The 21,420-nt window shown below is 34.6% G+C and overlaps 2 protein-coding genes and 1 non-coding gene across 3 annotated transcripts; 1 reads left to right on the top strand and 2 right to left on the bottom strand.

Moving 5' to 3' along the window:
- Window positions 1-189: 189 nt before the first annotated feature.
- On the bottom strand, window positions 190-296 carry LOC141644810 (small nucleolar RNA R71). Its single transcript, XR_012544416.1, has one exon. It is a non-coding gene; the product is annotated as a small nucleolar RNA R71 (small nucleolar RNA).
- Window positions 297-7,813: 7,517 nt separating this feature from the next.
- Window positions 7,814-11,149, bottom strand: LOC141643655 (23 kDa jasmonate-induced protein-like). The gene is made up of 2 exons (XM_074452897.1): window positions 10,531-11,149; window positions 7,814-8,574 (listed from the first exon to the last, which is right to left on the bottom strand). The coding sequence occupies exons 1-2, from the start codon at window positions 10,984-10,986 to the stop codon at window positions 8,323-8,325; spliced, it is 708 nt and encodes a 235-aa protein (XP_074308998.1). The 5' UTR covers window positions 10,987-11,149; the 3' UTR covers window positions 7,814-8,322.
- Window positions 11,150-12,824: 1,675 nt separating this feature from the next.
- Window positions 12,825-15,216, top strand: LOC141631562 (23 kDa jasmonate-induced protein-like). Its single transcript, XM_074444220.1, has 2 exons — window positions 12,825-13,386; window positions 14,595-15,216. The coding sequence occupies exons 1-2, from the start codon at window positions 12,940-12,942 to the stop codon at window positions 14,793-14,795; spliced, it is 648 nt and encodes a 215-aa protein (XP_074300321.1). The 5' UTR covers window positions 12,825-12,939; the 3' UTR covers window positions 14,796-15,216.
- The last annotated feature ends 6,204 nt before the right edge of the window (window positions 15,217-21,420 follow it).

Here is a 21,420-nt window from a genome sequence, read left to right as displayed (position 1 = left end):
AAGAGGAAGGTTTCAATGATGAAAAAGAATGGGGTGTCCGAGGACACCTTGAGAATGATGTTGTTTCCATTTTCATTGACGGGCAAAGCGGACCGATGGTTGAACATTCACCCACCGGATACTTTCACTACTTGGGATGCCTTGGCTAAATCATTCATGGCCAAATATTACCCTTCCTCAAAGACCGCGATGCTCCGTAATGAGATTCATACATTTCAACAAGAGGATGGGGAGTCTTTGGGTGAAGCTTGGGACCGTTATCAAGACTTGATAGCAAGTTGCCCCCACCATGGAATACCGGAATGGTACATCACTCAAACATTCTTCCAAACTTTGATACCGAGGACTAAGGAGATGGTAAATGCCTCCGCGGGGGGAGGATTTGATCACTTGAGTGATGAAGAGGGCACGGCATTGATCAAGAAAATGGTAGATTCGGAAGCAAACTATGGTTCTAGAGGAAACATGCTAAGAAGGAATGGGAAGTTTCCTAAGGAAAACTCCTCCAACTCCGAGACAAATGCCAAGCTCGACTTACTCACAAAACAATTTGAGAAGTTTCAAAGAAATCAAGTGCACCAAGCCGCAACCTCACATGGGGCACCCATGGAGGAAGTGGCTCAAGTCTCAAGTTGTGAACTTTGTGGAGGAAGTGGTCACACATATGACTTGTGTGCCAACAATTACAACAACTTTGATGGGAACAATGTGCAAGAGGTGAATGCTTTCCAAGCATTTAACAATTTTTCCAACCGTCCACCTAGACCCCCATTCAACAACAACCAAGGATCCAACCAAAACTTTGTCAACCAATTTCAAGCATACCAAGATTATAGGGGTAACCAAGGGAACCAAGGTAATCAAAACTTTTACCAAGGAAGTCAAGGAAACCAAGCTAACCAAGGATTTGGCCAAGGATTCAATCAATGGAACAACAACAATGGGTTCAATCAAGGATACAACAATAATCAAAGGTACAACCAAGGGCAAAATCAAGGGTTCAATCAAGGGTACCAAGGGAACAACCAAAATTCCAACTTTAAAGATCAAGGATATGGCTTTTCTCTTCCAATTTCCAACCAACCTTTCAACCAAGAGCCACCACCTCAAGCAAGCAATACCATGGGAGATGATAAATATGAAAACTTGGTGAAGTTGATAGGGGATTTGGCAAGTAATACCCAACAACAAATCAAGAGCCTTGAAGCTAAAGTGGCTTCCCAAGCTCTCATGAGTTCTCAAAAACCACCGGGTGTATTTCTAAGACAAGGGCAAAATCCAAGAGACCCTATGAAGGCAAAGGAAGTTAATGCTATCATGGTTGGAGTTGAAGAGGAAAAAGAAGAGTCATTTGATTTGTCAAGTAAAGATGAGTTATCTTACACTACTCCCTTTTCCATGGCTATGGAAACATTCCAAGAAGTTGACCATGAGTCCGAAAAAGAGAGCATAGAAGACTATGTGCTTGAACAAATAATGACAATTCATGGTACAAGCTTGGATGTTGAAGTCGACCCGGATAAGGGAGAGATGGTTATGACTGCACCAACCATTATGAGTGAAGAATTTGTGCTTGAGGAAATTGTGAAAGCACCAAATGTGATGGTAGAAGTTGAGGAGAACCCGGAAAAGGAAGAGATGGTCATGATGGAAGAACACTCTTTGGCCAAGCAAGAAGAAGTCATTTCTAGAAGAGTGGACATTAGTGCTTATGAGCTTGATTTCTCAAGTGAGAAGTGAAATATGGTCAAGTCTAAAGAAATCCCCATCAAACTTGATGACCCCGGGAGTTTCTCAATTCCTTGTACCGTTGGTGACCAAAAGGTGGATAGTGCTTTGTGTGACTTAGGGGCAAGTGTGAGTGTCATACCACTTGCCCTTGTGAAGAGGTTGAATATTTCAAGCCTAACCCACACTTCCATTACAATAAAACTTGCCGATGGAACAATCAAATCTCCAAATGGGATTCTCAAGGATATCATGGTTCAAGTTGGTAAGCTTTCAATTCCTACCGATTTTGTTGTATTGGACATCCCTATGGGAAGACGCTCTCGTGTCATTCTTGGTAGGCCATTCTTGGCCACGGGAGGAGCCGTAATAGATGTCAAAGAGGGACAATTGTCATTCAAAATTGGGAAGGAAAAAGTTAAATTCAAGCTACCACATGCTTCAAATAAAACCGTGGTTCAAAACACGTTTGCCGTGGAAACATTAGAACTCCATGAGAATGAAGATGAGAACATGGAGCTCTTAATTTCTTGTGAGCCGAAAGTTAATGATGAGCCACCGGATAAGTTCCTTGAAGAAGAAGTGAATGCTAAAGATAAGTGTGGGGAAATGGGCAAGACTTGGGAAACCGAGTTCAATTCTAGCACCAATGCCCCTCCAAATTCAAAACCAAGAATTGGAAAGAAGAAACCAAAAAGATGGAGGAAGAGATCGAAAGGAAAGAGGGTATGTGACCCTAATGTTGACAAAGAGACTAAGGAAAAGTTTGAAGAAGAAATGAACCGAAAATGGCAAGAGATTCAAGATGCCATGAGTAAGTTGCATGCTTTGATGATGAAGAACAAGGGTTCATGTGTTGTTGATCCTTGTATTGAAGGTAGAAGGTTGGTGGGATCTCGGGATATTGATCCCGGTTGAATGAATTTTTTGAATGAAGAGGTTTGGTGGAGTTACTTAAGAACCACCGCAATGTATATATTCTTCTCCTCTTTAATTAAGTTTTTACCGCATTTTGCATTTAGTGACATGATTCGAAAAGGAGCTAATATAAATTAGCTCTCTTTGCATTCATATAGTATAGCTTGCATCATATTTCAATTCCTCATATAGATTAGATCATGCATTGCATATTTATTTGAAAATCACTAAAAATTTGAAAAATCAAAAATCACCAAAAACGTGTATTTCATTTCCGAATTTCCTCCACACATTTATTTCCATTGGAAATATGTAAATAAATAAGTGTGGGGAGGAAATTCCATCATTTTAAAAATCCAAAAACATGTTATTTATTTTCAAAAATTCAAAAAAAAAAAAAAAAAAAAAAAAATCCAAAAACATGTTCTTTACTTTCGAAAAATTCAAAATCTACCAAAAATATGTTGTTTATTTTTCCTATTCTCTCCCTATACTTTGTTCCATTGAGGACAATGTAAATTTCAAGTGTGGGGAGAGAAATATCCACTTTGTGCATATTGTTTATATTTGTATATATATTTGCTTGTTAATTTGATAAATTCAAAAAAAATGCCTAAAAATTGAAAAATTTCAAAAAAATTACAAAAATATTGCATTGTATATATGTTTGTCTAACAAGTGGCGCAGGCACATACGGGACATTTGAGGCATTAGGAGACTAGAAGACCGCTCGGTTTAATCTTTCCTATCCCTTTCTCCTTTACTATTCTTTTCCTTTATATTGTTGGATATATGGAGGAGGATGGGCTATGTTGATGAGGATGTTCCATTTTGGAACTTGGTGTGTGTTGCTTATGTGTTGCTAGGATTAGTCAAACTTGTTGCACGTTTCAATTCTTGTTTGTTTAATTTCCGCATGCATTATGTCTTGTATATATTTGTTTGTGCTTAATTTGCGTTTGCATTGAGTTTGTGAATACATGTTTTTGAAAAATGTGGTCTAGGGAGGGATTATGATACCCCAATGATGATTTATGTCTTGACCGTGCCTTCCCCCTCCCCATGGCTCACACCCGTGTCACATGTTAGCATATGGAAAAAGGGCATGTCCACCAAGTTTTGGCCGCCTTGTGAGACCGAGAGGACCGTAGGCTAGATCTAGACCTCGACCTAACTACTCAAATGTGAGGATTAGAGCCTCCTAGGGTCGGTGCATTCATACCCGACCCCCACTTAGGATTGTGAGTAGGTCTCCTCGCGAGACGTGTTATGTCTAGACGCATAAGTGTGTCATTCCGTCCTTAGGCCTTGATTTGCATTTCATTTTTTTGTGCACAAGTTATGAAATAAAATTTGTTTCCACATGCATATGAACCTCACATAGCCAAATTGCCTTGTTTTGCCCCTTCCATTATCTCCCTTTTTGATTCACCCCCTTTGAGCCTCAACCTATTCATTTGGCAAACTCACTAAAATAGCTACATCTCATAACCACCCTTCCTTGATCAAGAATTGGTCGGTTTTGTAGTAGTGTTGTAGGAGGTGATTTGGGTCATAGTGGTGGATAGTATACATATCCACTTGGTTCGGAACTTGGTATGCATTTGGCATTGTATATAATTAAGAGGTTTTGAAAAAGAAATGAAAAACAAAATAGAAAAGTGAAAAAGTTGTGAAAAATCCAAAAAGAATTAGTTGTGTTGTATATATACGTGTTAAGAAAAGAAAAAGGCAAGCAACACCCCTTCTCACCATTAAAAGGGGTAGAAAAAGCCGTTGCTAAATAAAGGGGCAATTTGATGTTTTTCCAAAATGAGTCGGGTTTACACAATTTTTGCAAGACTTGAGAAACCGAGTTTTTGTTAGGGTGTAGACGTTACCATTTGTTGAAATAAGAGGAGTACTTTCAAAGTTTTTCCAATTTGAGTTGGGTTTATGCAATTTTTGCATAGTTTTGGTGATCCATGCTATGTTAGGGCATAGACGTGTCTCATGTGTTGCAATAAGAAATGGATGTGATGTGTCGGCAATTCTTGATTTGAACTCCACATGTCCAAACGGTGCTTGCACCAATCCCGTTTCGTCCTACTCCTTAGCCCCGTTACAACCCTTATTTCATGGCTTGTGCATTGTACTTTTTGCATCTCATTTGGACGTAGGACTGTTTTACACATTAGATTGCGGACACGTTCTCACGAGTCGTAGTAGGAGAGTGTTTGGCTACTTTTTGTACAAAAACACCCGGTCTTTAAATGAGTGACGAGTGAAATCCGTGAGGTTGTCGATGGTCTAAGTCCCCTTAGCCATGGGTCTCTTTTGGTTGAATCTTGCGCGTGTCGTGTCATTCTTGGAGGACTAGCCTTGCTTCCCCTTTTCCCCGCCTCATAATTTGTTTCTTTGGCTTGTGTGAACATATTTGGGTTGCTTGTGCCACGTTTAGGGAGTTGGCACCTCGTTGAGGTTTTGAGACGGTTTCACCTAACCTAGACCTTTCAATTTTGAAGCAAAACGGCCGCTTAGATGAGGAAAGCGGTTTGGCTTTTTGTGATGCATCTTATATGTTGATTCGTGCTTAAATGTTGGATGTGTCAAAATTTTCCGCAAGCCCCCACTTGCCTTGCATCGGAATGCATACCTCATTGTGTTTTGGTGTGAGTTGAAGGGACGGAGAAGGCCCGTTAATTGCCTCTCAACGGATATTATTAATTTAGCTAGTCTTTTATATTAAGGGTCTCAGTTTAGTTTAAATGAGCTTACTCGAGGACGAGTAAGGTTTAAGTGTGGGGAGATTTGATAAGTAGCATTTTAGTTGTATTTTACCCATGCTTTTATCTTATATTTGACTCGATTTTGTGTGCTTTAAATGTTAAAAAGCTCATTTTGTTAATTAATTAGAAGTAATTAGTTTTATTGCATTTATCTCGAATAATTGGTGTATCTCGAGTATTTGATACTGCTTGGTTTTATTTTGTCATGTAGGTGCTGAGAAGAACGGAATCGTATATTGAATAAAGCGACGGGTCAAGACGAAGTCAAATCGTAAAGAAATGGAGATATTTGTGATTGTGTCCTAAAGAAAAGTCAAATGGCCAAATGACTTTACCAAAGTCACACTCCCGTCATCAACTCCCCTGCAATTTTCATTCATCATCAAACCTGACACTTCATCCTCACCATTTCCACTTTCATTCACTCTCTCCTCCATTAACAAACCTTCATCACCATTCACGCACCATCCCGAGCTGCCCATAAAAAAGCCGACATCTGCCATTACCATTCATTCACTCATAACCTCCATTCACCATAATCAATCAATCGCAACCCGTCTTCAATTCCGAACTCGGAATTAAAACCCGAGTCAGTTTTCGACCTCCTCTGCCTTCAATCCCCTGCATCACTTCACCATTAAACCACCAGCTGCATCAACATGGCCATTTCCGCCATTTCCTCCTACTGCATCACCATTTCGCACTTGCAAACTCGAGCACCACCGTAACTCACCATCAACGACCAACTCGTCATTCATACAACCACCATACCCGCATCTCCGTTGCAATGCATCACGAGCAGCAGCAACCCATCTCACAGCCGCCATCATCAAGCATGAACTCGGGATCGAAACTGAGTTAATTGGATTAGAAACAATCGTTCTCTGAGCCGGCCCACCGGCTGCCGCCTCACCGGCCCCCATTCCGCAACAAATCTCAAGATGGATCTCAGCCGGTCAACCGTCTGCCGACACCCTCACCGGCTCTAAATCCTATCAATTTCACCTCAATTTTCCAGTGGGTTTTGTGCCGGTCACACACCCGGCGGCCGGTGGACCGGCTGTGCACCCCTTTTGCGCGTGTTTCAGACCGTTGCTTTACCTTTCCTTCTTCTTTTGTCTTGTTGTGTTGTATCAGACATCCCCTTCCCCCTTTAGTTCAATTATAGTCGTGTATGTGTTGGGGTGTTTATGGGAGATTATTAGAAATATAATTATTATTATTAGTAAGCTTATTATAATTATTAGTTAATTAATATTATTATTAGAGGAGTATAAAAGAGACCCCTCTCACCACACTACAATTACACTACCTTCAATTTAGAATAGAAATTAGATTAGATTATTCTCTCTCAAATATTTGTAGAACCCTAGAAAAATATTTCTCCTCTCTCAATTTTCCTCTTATTAAAGTTGTAATCTTTCCTTAATTAGACTTTAATTACTCATCAAATTAGTTTAGATTTAGTCCTAGTCTTAGTATTTTGGGTTGTATTTGAAGATTTGAAGAAATTCATTCTTCCATTATTCTCCAAGCTTGCTACTTTCCTCTTTGTTGGTACAATTCTCATCTTTTATTTACATTATTTTCATTTGTTTACATTTCTTATGTTGTTTAATTGTTATTCATCAAAAGTATTAGTCTTTATCATGTTTGCAATGTTTACTTGTTTATTGTTGCAATTTGTTGTTAATTTCTCACCCATGAACATGAGTGAGTAGTCTTATCTAAGGTCATAGGGGGAATTTGGGTAATCAAGGGGATGAATTTGGGTTGTTAACCTTTTGAATTGGGTGATTATGTGGTTTCTACTCTTAATGCATTTGAAGTGTTTGTGGAAATGCCTCAATGAAAATTGGACATTTCATTAACATGTTTGGCTTACCTTGGTGCATTGTGCTATTAGATAGTTTTAGAAGTGCTTATAGATGAGTTTTAACGAAAGTTAGAACATCTCTTTGATGCATTCGATCCGTCTTGGTGCTCATGCTATTGGGTAGTCTTTATGCTTTATTTGTAGCTAGTTCATCTCGATCAAGTGACAACTTATTGAGGAGCTTAAGGTGACTAAGAAATTAGTCTTAAACCCTTGACCACTATTATTACCCTTCTCTTGTTAGACCTTGTTTCTCCCCCTAATTTCCCTTTGTGAACCCAAAGACCTTAGCCTTCCATCAATTGAATACAATTCCATTTAGTTTAATTTAACTTGTTTGCATCTTAGTTTTAGATAAATCAACATCTTATTTTTATTTGGCTAAACTAAAGACTTAAACAAACCTAGTATCTAACCCCCGCCATCTTCGTGTTCGACACCCGAATAAATACTACTTTTATTTGGTTTTATAAATTGTTTTTGATTGGGAAGTGACGGCAAATCCCTATATCAGCTATATATATATATAAATCACATGTTCGTATATTATCTCACGAACAATTTATTTTGACTGCTAATCATTCCATACATGATACATACACTCAGGGGTTTACCCAGTGTGCAACTGTGCACTAAAGATAGTGCATACGGGTTTCCTCATCGTAAAAAAAAAACTTGTACTGACATTTAAAACGACATAGATACAAAATACCAAAAGACATAACACAATAATGATGATGATGATGAAGACGACGAAGTAGCGGGATGACATTGGTGGTGTTCAGTGAGCTTTAAGGTGTGTTTGGATAACAAAAGTGAAGAGAAGGGAAGGGGAGGGAAGGGGGAAGGAGGGAAGGGAAAGGGAGGGGGAATGAAGTGTGGGTGTTTGGATACACAATTTCCCTTCAAATCTTGTCTATTATGAAGAGATTTTGATTAGGTTTGGAGGAGGAAAATTAGATCCCTCCAAATCTCTCCTCCTCCATTTCCCTCCACCCACATTTGTTATCCAAACAAAGGATTTTAAATCCCCTACCCTCCCTCCCTTTCTTTTTCCTCCAACTCCTTCGATTCAAACATATTGAGGTCATCTGATCTCGGAAGAGAGGAATGAGGAGTTTGGAGGATGGCACGACAGAACGGGGAGGTGGTTGTACCAATGTCAATATCTATTATCGCTCCATCCTTGTTTACTCGATCTCGCCTAGATGAATTTATTAACTTCCCACCAAGTGTATTCCAATTCTTTTGAAAACTGTCTAGTTGGCCAACATCACAGAGAACCTGCACAAGCATTACCATTCATCATTTTCTTCAACAGAGTATTAACTTCACAATCGACTTCATAATAATCACGAGGTTAAAATCGAGTTCATCAAACAATCCAATTCTTACGTTCCATTGTATTATGAGGTATTATTTCCAATGAGCACACTTATGTGAGGGTGAGAATCGAACCCCCAACTTCATAGATGGAGTAAAATAGCTTTTACCACTTGTACTAAGTGTGCAATTCATGAACTATACAACCAGTTGTATATGTTGTACATTGTACAACCTGAGCTTTGTGATAAACTATTCGAGCTTTATGTTAAAGAATATGAGTTTTATTAGAAAGTATTGAGTTCATCCATTTACATATTAAAAACATGAATTTTGAATTAACTCAGAAAGAATACATATAAGCTCGGATTCTTATACCTTGGGTGTACAATGCTCATGGTACAACTGGATGTATAATCTTATTTGTGCTAAGTGTGTGTTTGGCCTAACTTGTAAAAGTGTTTTTGGACTCAAAAACACTTTTTGGCCAAACACATCATTTTCTAAAAGTTAAACAAAAAAATTTCAAAAGTTAAAAATCCATATTTTTGCCCATAGAAATAGAAGCATCAATATGTTGCTTCTGTTTTTGAAAAACACTTTTCAAAAATTAAGCTTGAAAAACAACAACTCATTTTTGAGAATTGAGGCCAAATATGCTCTAACTCTTGTTCTCATCGAGTTTATAACAAGTGTATCATCAATCAATCAATCAATATCAATATTATATATTAAATTCAGAACCTAAGGGACTTCAATGTAATTAAAGAAAATTTATAAATTAATTATACTATATAGTTTTAAATCAATAGCACCGTATGATGGACCAGATTAAGGGATCTCAATGCAAATATTATATAGTTTGGGTTAAAATTAAATTATATAGAAGTTTGGTAATTTTCCTAAACATTTGTAAGAGACTAAAACATGGTCAATTTCCTTAAAATAAAATAATTAATTAAGGTCAATTTCTTTAAAATAAAATAATTAATTAAGATGGTCAATTTCAAGGAGACTAAAAGAAAGAAGATGCTTGGTAATTTTCCTAAATATTTATAGAAGATTAGAAGATGATCAATTTTTTTAAAATAAAATAATAAATTTGTATAAACATGCACACTTATGATATTAATTATTATCATCATAAAATTATGTATTAAATTTAAAATCTATACAATTTTATTAAACTTTATAGTTTATTAGATATATAGATAACATACAAAAATATAATTAATAGGTTATAAATAATTCAAGTTAATTAGATTCCATAATATATAATATTGCTTTATTTTTTCGTTTTGATTTAATGCATAATCCTCTTAAAATTGCATGCCTAAGTAGTAAAAGTAATTTCGTTAATAAAGAAAAAAATTGTAGTAACATTGGATATAGTTATATGATAGTAATCACTCATTTGAATAGTAAAAGTAACAATATTATCAGCGAGATTAGTGAAAGTGGTAGAAACAACAACGGGAGTAGTGAAATAATCAATATTAATGCGGCAATAGTGAAAGTAACAATAATTACGGCAGGAATTTTATGCAATTTTAAGTTAGTTTTATTTAATTGAAAATAAATTTAATACTAAATAGAAGAAGTTCGGGCGAATCGGACACCAATAGTGCAGGAGTAATATACTAATATATACCCAAAAAAAATCATGAAATGGGTAAAAAATTACTCCCTCCATCCCGGTCAATTGTTATCCTTTGATTTTAGCACAAAGACCAAAAAAAGAGGAAGTGACCAATTACTAAATAACAAGTGAAACAAATTGGGTATAAATGATCAAATTGTTCATCAAGTTTATTCTTAAAATAGAAAGTACACCCAAATATAAGAAATGATAACAAATGACCGGGGCAGAGAGAGTATATAGAGTAATTAATAAAATGAATAGTTGAGAGTACATACAGTGGAATTAGGAGTGCCGAAGGCCTTCCACGGGACATTCCAACCTATAAGCCAATCACGCTCTTGGCCAGACGCATTCTTTCCACGGTACACAAGGAAACCCGTAGAGCCAAGCCTAACAGAGGATGGCTTGACATGAAGGAATGCGACCCACTGGCCATTACCTATGACCAACGGGTAGGGAGTCCGACCAATAAAGCCCGTTACCTCCCGATATGCGACTAAACGCAGAGTGTCACCGGTGGCATTGTACACCACAATATGTGTGCTCACACCGTCCCCAAACGCCCTCTTTAGGAGCTTCGCGTACTCATCAGCGTTTGTGCTTTTCCCATTATCGTTTCTTAGATTCATGGCCTCTCGAGCTCGATCTTCTTGGGTTTTTTCCCTTTCTGCGTATATCGCGATTCTATCCAACAAGTAGTTATCAACCACCGCGCCAAATGGATTCGCCATCTTCTTTTTCTTTCGTGTTTTTTTTTTTTTTTTTTTTTTTTTTCTTTATCTGATTCTATGTTAGATGTCTCTTGCTCTTGGTATGTGTTACTCTTATATATACAGCTAAAACTTCTTTTGCCATAAGAAACTACCACACTCCCTCATCGTCATCCTATTTTTCCCATTTCTTTTTGACACAAAAATTAAGTAATAAATAATTTTGAACCACACAAAACACCCTACTTCACGTGTAATTAAATTTAGACCACGTAAAGATTTTCAAATAAGAAAAAAGGGAATAAAACCCGACTAACATAAAAGAGAAAAGAGGGAACAATAGGCTGACTTGAGGGGGTACAATTCACGGTTAAAGATAAGGTGGATACGCTGCCTATGAATATGGAAAAGAAATTAACGACACATTTGGGCCACAATCAACAATAAAAGAGTTAAGAAAAGCACATAAAGATACGGTATATAAATATACTTTAACACATGCTAGTGTTAAACCTGTGCAAATTTGCAAAGATATGTTGTTTACAATTTGTTATTATAAAAAAATATATAAATATTTAGTATTTTATTTTATTTTATTGATCAATTAAGTTGAGTTATAAAATAGTATTTAAGATTATTTTAAATCTGAATTATAAATTTTATTTGCAATTACCGTAAATGATATATTAGGATTAGTTTTCCGAGTAGTGTTGTAATACGGTATGACCTCTTGTTAGCTAAATTTAAGTATGTACTTTGTCTTGTTACTCAGGCGGCTTAAAAGTGCTTCAACTTATAAAGATTAGGACCCTAAAGATTAAACAAATTTTGACCCATTTTTCAAGTTTTTTTTTTTTTTTTTTTTTTGATAATGTAAGAAAACTAGATTGATCATCTTGAATAGGACTAACCTATCTCATCCTTTCGAATGAGTGACATAAGTTGAAGCCATCGACTTTCAAACCACCTAGAAAGCGTTGGACATTCATGTGTCCCATTTTTCATGTTAAAAATAAAAAATTTGACCCATTCTTTTAGTCAAAACCATGCCCATCTAAATTAAAACGGAAAATTTGACCCATTTTTCATGTTAAAAATGAAAATATTGACGTATTTTTTATTTAGTACATATTATTAATTAATTAGTGAAACGGGAAAAAGAATTCTTTTGACCCGTGCTCGTTTTAAAACGATTTGGTTTGCTATTTTTTGGTTTATAATGGTGATGTACTTGATTTAGACAAAATTTAGTGGGAGACAGTTTTACATGAGAACTAGTGATGATTTATTTTTGAGAAGGTAGTGTCCCTTCCTAAATTATATAAAGCCCACATTATTATATTCTTGTCAAAAACCATTTCAACCAAAAACGCTGATGGTTGAAGTCCCAAGATCGATTTTATACTCTAACACGCCCCTTACACGAATATCCATTAGGCTTCAAATGTGGATGTAACTACAGGCATCCGCATACCTGATGCTTAATATTACACTTTAGAAATTGTGAGCACTGTGATTTAAACCCGTTACCTTTTATTCACATGGCTTTGATACCATGTCAAGAAAACATCTCAACCAAAAGTTTAAACCGATGGTTCATATTTGGAGTCCCAAGATCGATTTTATACTCTACCACTAACACCACTTACAATGAATGACGCCTACAAAAATATATCAAAAGTAAAAATAGATATCTATTGACTAATACACTACCTTAAAACGGAAATAGATAACTTTTTACCGGGACGGAGAGAGTAATAAGAACAACTTTCTCGCTCTTTTCGAATCCTAAACAGTAATATGTACCTTCGCGCGCACTTAGTCGCATTACAATAGAGGGGAGGAAGATTCGAACCTGGGACATATTGTCCATAATACATCCGTCTTAACCAACTTAAGCATCTACTCTACTCTATAAATATATATGGAAGGAAGCGTTGAGTAGTAATAAACTAAGTGCAACTAATAAAAAAAATGAGTGAGGCCTTTGGACTTGAAGTATCAATGGCTTACGTGAGAGCATTGCCAAGGTACAGAGGGAGAACAGTAACCCAGGTAGATCTTGCTCGGGAGGCGATTCGATACATCCAATCAAGAGGAAAGAACATGGACGCCTTGTCCCATGCACTTCAGCTCAAGGCGGAATATGGGAATGGTGTTAGCGCACACTGCCTTATTTACAATGCTAGTGGCACTCGACTTGAGGAGGTAGAGAGGCGTAATTGGAGTGGAAGTATCTTTAAGATGGAACCGCCTCGCTCTTTTGAAAACGGCCAGTGGATTTCCTTCCTCCATGTCAAGCCGGCCGTATTACCTCAGGGTTCCATTGGTGCTGTTGTCTATCGTGGCACTGGTATTAATGGTCTTGCTCGCGACTTCCTTGTCGCTTGGAACTGCCCTTGGTCTGGTTCTCAAAACTCGGTAATTAATTAAGCATCATTATATATCGCTTTTATTAGTGATATTTGGTTCATATATGCATGCTATAGAACGACAATAAATTTTGATTTCTCTTTTCAATTTTTGTTCTAATTAATATTAATAATGAAATTATAAGAGTTTTTTGTAAATAACCCCCATATATGTTCCTCTTTTTACAAATAACCCCCTTATATGTCCATTTTTTGTAATAACCACCTTAATTTCTACTTAATTCAAAAATTAACACCCAAACTAAATTACGATGACAATTTTTATAAAACACGATCTATTTACGACATTTCGACTTTAAACTACCTAAACTACCCTTAATGATTACACTCACCCAACCCACACCCTCCTCCCTCACTCATTCAAATCATTCATTCATTCATCCCCAAATTCATCTCCAAATTACAATTTCTTCGGGTAACTTGCCTTTTTTAGGCCAAAATTTCTCAATCCATCAACTTCAAATTTGTACTTAAATTCTGTAGAATGGAGTCATTTTTAGAATCCCAATATAAAGGTAATATAGGAAATGAAGAACATGAAGAAGACGAAGAAGAAGAACAAGTGCAGAATTACTCAAGATTATTGAAATATAAGTCAGTACCAAGCTCATTGTTGTATGAATACACACAAAATTTGAGTGAAAATGATTGTTTGGAAACATACGAAAGGAAGCCTCAAAGGCTTTGTGCGTATTCCAATTCCAATTCGCAATTACCACCTCAATATCCAAAGCAAACTCTTGTTACTGCTACTTAAAATTCAATAAGACAAGGGAATTTTAATTCTGCTGCCTTAAATCTATCATCAGTCTCGTCGTCACTCAAGAAATCATGGCCATGAGGCTCGAACCATCCAATAGACCAATCCGAATCTTCATACTCCGACTAAGATAAACTAAGATAATTGATTTGGGGATGAATTTGGGGATGAATGATTTGAATGAGTGAAGTAGGGTGTGGGTTGGGTAAATGTAATTATTAAGGGTAGTTTAGGTAGTTTAGTTAAATTAAAGTCGAAATGTCGTAATTAGATCGTGTTTTATAAAAATCGTCATCGTAATTTAGTTTGGGTGTTAATTTTTGAATTAAGTAGAAATTAAGGTGGTTATTACAAAAAATGGACATATAAGGGGGTTATTTGTAAAAAGAGGAACATATATGGGGGTTATTTACAAAAAAACTCAAATTATAATGCAGGTTCTTACTGAAGTGAGAGCCCCGGGTTATTTCTCCAGCCGCTGGAATTCTATATATACCGCGCTAAGAAGCTCGGAAAAGATGAGCAGATTCACGTCCGCCGGTAATTTCGAATCAAGTATGACTATCGGCGGTGTCACTTCTCCAGAATATATTGCAGTTCTTCAGCACAAGTTTCAGCCATTACCCGAAGAACTCTAATTCTGCATCCTACCTAAAATGTACCTAAGGCCGGGCACATGTTAAGGATACTTAAATGAAAAGTTTTATGATAAAAATCATTTAAAATTGAAATGATAAAGTACTTTTAACATGTATTTTTAGGGCACAATTTAAAAAATAATAATAATAATAATAATAATAATAATAGATTTTAAATATAAATATAAATAGACGGGTCTCTATATTATCAGAATTATTATTGTCTTTGTGTTGTTTAATTCGGGTTACGTGATTTTTCAGCTAGTTGGGTTTTACTTCTTGTCCCTTGTGGCATCATGTATTATTTTCCTTTGTATCATAGATCATAATGTACTCTTTTCATTTCCTAGTATTCGAGCAATAACAATAAATCGATTGGCCTGTCACTATTTCATTTTGAATTTTATTCAGTGTTTCATTATTTCTCCTTGTGACATATTAACAGTTTTAATAGAGTGGCTATCATTTATTTTCTAAGAAATGATATCTTGTAAGATAAAAATAATGGGATAGGAAATGAGATACAAAAGTGAGCAGATGATTTCTTTTCGTATTTTCTATCAAATTTAATGTATATATATGTAGATCTTTTTGGTCATTACCTAATGCAACTAGGTAGCAGAAATATACTCCGTATTATACGGAGTGAAGAATAATACTATGTAAAAATTATTTACTTTTTAACAAACGGATCAAATATCATTAATTAACCGCCTTATAAGGTATTTTTATTTATTACCAAAAAAACATAAATAGACAAAGCTAAATATAACACTATTAACCATCTTAAATTTTGTGGTCATTACCTAATCTTAAAGACGATTATAGGCAGTGAATGTGTTATGTGTGGGAAAATAATAATAATAATAATAATAATAATAATTCTACTAGACTTAGCTTTGCTGTTGCCTCCCCACCAATTTCATGTAAACTTTTATGATTCTTTTAATGAAAGCTGCGCTTATTATAATAATAATAAAAAAAAAATAAAATAAAATAAAATAATAATAATAATAATAATAATAATAATAATAATAAATATGGTAAGATTTATAAGAGATTCTCACTAATTATGCTAAAAATGAGTTTATACTTGAATATTTGATGAGAATCTCTTGCAAATCTTACCACATTTAAGTTATTAATGTGGGAGCCCAGATTGTTTCTCGGCTCCCCACCAATTTCATGTAAATTTTTATTTTCATTTTAATGAAAGCTGCGCGCATCCCTTTTTTTTAAAAAAAATAAATAAATAAATAATAATAATAATAATAATAATAATAATAATAATAATAATAATAATAATAATAATAATAATAATAATAATAATAATAATAACAACAACAACAACAACAACAACAACAACAACAACAATAACAACAACAACAACAACAACAATAAATACGATAGATATGATAAATATAAACATTTTATTGTGATCTGTACGATAGATATGATAAATATAAATATTTTATTGAGATCATGTGAGAACCACTAATATAATAAGAACTGTGAGAACTCCACCTTACAAAATTTAATTTTTAAAAATAACAACATATTTGGATTAGGAATAGACTTTTATGGCTAGATAACATATTTCTTGGTTGAAAAATTATAAGCTTTTGACGGAAATCGAGCCGAAATACATTTTTTTAAAATTTTCATCCACTTAGTAATCATTTTCATGTATCTAAGAATTTTCATGCACCTAATACTTTTTTTTATAAATCCAGAGCCTCTTTTACTGTATCATTTAATTTTTGTACATTAAACGAATTTTTTGGTTTATTGGTGTTATTTAGCAAAATAATTAGGGAAGTAGTGTTCGTTTGATAGTATTTGGACTTATGGTGTCCACGTCATCACTTTTATTTTATTTTTCGTGTTTTAGGTAAAGCCGCTAAGAACCTTAGCGGCTTTACAAAATGTCATCGTCCAAATATTTGTATCTGTTTAAAAAAAAAAAAAAAAAAAAAAAAAAAAAAAAAATCTAGGAAAGCCGCTAAGGTCCTTAGCGTTTTCCACAAATTTTCACAAATTTCCAACAATTTTACATGGGTACACTACAATATGACAGTAGGTAAGCCGCTAAGATTCTTAGCGGTTTTGCCTTTTATATAAAAAAAAAATCTTAAGTGAAACCGCTAAGATTCCTAGCGGTTTCATATAAAAATTGGAAAAAAATAAAAAGTGATGACGTGGACACCATAAGCCCAAATACTTTCAAACGAACACTACTTCCCTAATTATTTTGTTAATCAACACCAATAAACCAAAAAATTCTACATTAAACATATATTGTTAATATAATTAATAAATTTTCTTTGGTTATACAATTTAATGTACGGTAAATGATTCATCTAAATTTTCGAAACAAAATTTAGTGGAGATTTAGTGAGGGTTCTCACAGTTTTAATTATCTTAGTGGTTCTCACCGGAACCTGAGCCTATAAACATTATAAGGTTTTTCTATAATGACGATTTAGCAATTTAATTACCATCAATCGTTGTTCATGTTGGTGTGCCTTCGTCTGCCTCCCTTGTTGAATCTGTCCACACCGCTCGGCCATTGTACTTGTCGTTGTCCATATTTTCTAAAACAACTCTCTTTGCCATGTTGCTTAATTCGGCAACCGCCACCGTGCTAAAGCTCTGTTACGACCTTTCATCATTGCCTTCTCCTTGTTAGCTTCAAGTTCACCCTAGCAACAAGCCAACAACCCCCGCCAAACTGGCCGGTGGTATGACTCCCTCGGCTTCTGTCCGTAAAACCAAACACACCGCCACATGATCTACCTAAGTGCCTCGTACGTGTGTTTTGTTTTTGATTTAGTCCTATGGTTTCTTTATCATTTAATTACTTATAAGTTTGCCTTGACCCTCACAGTTTTAGGTCATGTCTCACGAGTAGCTACGGCCTTTGTGCACCGCTGTTTTTTTTTTTTTTTTAAAGTTGAAGTTTCACGAGCTGCTCAAGCCCTCATGCACCTTGACGTCAATTTAATTTGTGTCTCACGAGTTGCTTAGCCCCTCGTGCTCAATTAGCCTTAGTGTTCTTCTTATGCGTGGCTTTTGCAATGGCAAGATCCAGAAAAGCACAAGGCATTGGCAGTGCATTGCATCTGGTCTAACTGGGCTCATCGACAATGACATCTTTAACTATTTTTTGGTCCAGTCAAAGAATCCGTTAACTATCACTTTGAATGAGGGAGTTTATTAAAGATATATTAAGATTGTATTGTTAGAGATAATATTAGGAAAAGATAGAGTAGGAGAATATTATGAGTATCATAATATCTCCGGAATATTCTAGTAATATTACTAAGTCATTGTACTAATACGGTGACGTGTTTCAAATAAAAACAAGTCATTATAATCATATATTTCTCTAATGCAGTTGCCAAAAAAAATGACATGGCATCTTAATTTACAAGCACAATCGTAGATGGCCGTTAATAAGAACTCTTAAATATATATTAGGCGAAAAGTAAATTTTTTTTAAAAAAAATACATAAAGTGTAATGCATAAACACACAGTCAGTTTGCTAAATTAATGGAGAGGATTATGGAATGTGAATGGAATATTCCAATCACATCTCATAAATACACATATCAAACCGTTACCTAAATTTTAGCTAGGCACAAATAATATCAAATATTACGATTTATCTCTCTTCCAAGATGTGCAGAGTTTTCTCCATAGCTAAACATTTTCCAATAACCTTCCTTAATTTCAAGATTTACTGACTAAAATACTCCCTAAAATTACGCTGAAGTTAATATATAAGTAACAAAAAAACTAACACCACTGTATAAATTAAATTATTTCATACCAATTACCAAACACAACGAAAAACATTCTTAGCACTCCGTATAAATTATTTGCACTTATGTTGTCATACGTCACTTGAAAGCGAATATGCTAATGGCGGAGAGCAGCGTATGCTTGTACATTTAGAGGAAAGAGCTACTCCAACAAAGACGATTATCTTATCATTAGAGATGCATTTATTAAATTAAGAGGTTGTATTCAATGTTCGGAGTATCGTTTTATCATTTTTAATAATACTCCCTCTATTTTTTTATATGACTTTCTCACATTTCGAGACACTCTTTTCTCTCTTCAATATCTCTTAAAATATAAGACTAAATATTATGATATGTATACTCATATGAAAGAGTTTTTCATAAGGAATTTAATGGTACCATTTTTATATTTTTTGAACAAATATATTTTTGTAAATATTAAAGTCAAAGGCTTACCTCGTAAATGCAAAACGTCATATATAAAAAAGTGGAGGGAGTACATTAATACTCCATTCGATTCCCATTATAAGTCGGGTATGAAAGACCATCAAATAATCGTATATTTGCAAGCAGCGGTAGTTCAATCCAACTATGGCCTTCTTGCTTTATGCATGTCTCGGATCTAAAGATGGTAATGAAAACTGAGGTAGACGACAATAGTGGCTCTTTAAGTAATATTGGTAGATTTAGGTGTTGTTTGGCCAAGCTTAAAAAGTGTTTTTGTAATTGAAAAAGTAGTAGCTTGGCCAAACACGGTAAATTAAAGAGTTTTAAAAGTGCTTTTGAGAAGTCAAAAACTGATTATTCAACCCAAAACGGAGAAGTAGATATTTACTACTTCTACTTCTACTTTTTACATAAAGAACCAAATAAGCAAACAAAAGTTGTACAACAGTTATGCCAAACATATAAATTTTGTGAGAAACCGCTTTTACAAAAATGTGGCCAAACAATTAAGGCTTTTCCGAAAAGTAACTTGTGAACAAACTCCTTTTGAAAAGAAAAAGTCATTTTCCATAAGTAAGGCCAAACAGCACCTTAATAGTTATGGGACTTATGGCTTTTACGCAATTTACGGAAGTTTTCAAATTTTTGTTAGTGTAGAAGTAGGACTTCTCATAAACTTATACACAAATTCTTCCTGTTTTTACATAATACAACACATATTTTTTATAAAAACAAAAAAAAAAGGAAAATGAGATGGCGATACCGGGTGTTACTCAAGTGAGCGACACTCGAGGTATTATTGTAAATCCCTTAGCCATTTTGCTTTCCCTCCATTGAAATTAAAATTTTAAACTTATTAGTGTTAAAGGGTAATTTAACAAAAATGACAATAACAAATAAAAAAAAGATTTTGAATGATTTGTGCAATTTTCGTTCAACATTTCTAGTACATTAGTCATCTTTTGCGTAGTGTTTGACCAAGGGCCAATTACTTATGTATTAAACTATTAATTAGTGATTCCAAAGCAGCACATAATCAATATGGTATCACGTTCGATCAAGCTCATCGCCTCATCTCTTCGCCTATAATGATAACTGCATAACTTGAACACTCATGTTGAACAACCAATGAAAATTACAGAGTACTTTTGTTACTTCTATGTGAATCAAACTTCAACAAATTTAATGAACAAATTCTATTTCATCTTTTAATCATACAATTAAACATATATACCTCAATAACTATGAATACAAGCGCATAATATATTTAGAGAAAATTTTCGTAAGGTAAGTGCCGTTTGACAAATGAATTTTCTCTTTTGTTTTTGTTAAATTGATGAGTATATGATATGATATGATTTGATGAAGATAAACAATTGTTATAATTTGTATTGCTGTATAATAATAATATTGAAATAGTTTAGTTTTAATAAGTATCTCTAATGTTTTGATTTTATTAACAAAATAGATTGTGAATTACGGTTTTATCCCTTTGATATTGGCACCAAAACAAAAAACTACTTTTTTAATTTTTAATTTTTTTTTATTAGGGTGTTACCGAAACTCGGTAACACCCGGTGTCGCCCTAACACTTTCCAAAAAAAAAAATCACAAATTAAGTCATTACATTTACATTGTATAATTATTTTGTGATACATTTTTCACACTATGAACTTATACACAAATTCTTCCTGCTTTCACTTTTTTACAACATTATTGATAAAATCGTATATATCCGTAATTGTTGTGAAATAAAGACAAGAGATTGTAGAGAGAAAGTTAGAGAGAATGGAGGGAGATAAAACTGTATTCTTATTCTATTATGAAGGGTATATATATACAATACAATGGGACATAGTTTCCATAATACAATATATTCTAGAGTATTCTAAGATATGGACATCCATATAATATTACAGTGTAATATTTCATAACACTCCCCCTTGGATGTCCATCGCTGAAGAAGATGCCTCGTTAAAAATCTTACTAGAAAAACCCTATGGGAAAAACGCTAGAAAGGAAAAGAGTACAATAATCTTCAAACACGCATAATAATAGCCGCCTCGTTAAAACCTTTCCATGGAAAACCCAGTGGGACAAAACCATGGATAAGGAAAAAGAGTACAACGCGTGTTTACTCCCCCTGGTGATTACATAACTTGATATAACTTGAAATGATCCATGCTTTGATGTAACTTCTCCATCGTTGAATTATACTATAATTCATCGTAATTGATAAACTTGACATCTTCAATTAATAGAAATTCTTGTTAACTTCAATATCATATTTCTTCGGATATCATAATCTGGAAATGGTCATTTCAGAATAACTCTTGGGTCTTCATTTCAATTAATACTTCCGCAATAGTAA

Source organism: Silene latifolia, chromosome 2 (genome assembly GCF_048544455.1).
Source record: "Silene latifolia isolate original U9 population chromosome 2, ASM4854445v1, whole genome shotgun sequence".
Taxonomy (NCBI): domain Eukaryota; kingdom Viridiplantae; phylum Streptophyta; class Magnoliopsida; order Caryophyllales; family Caryophyllaceae; genus Silene; species Silene latifolia.
Note: the sequence above shows the minus strand (reverse complement) of the source record. Positions and strands in the feature narration are given on the sequence as shown.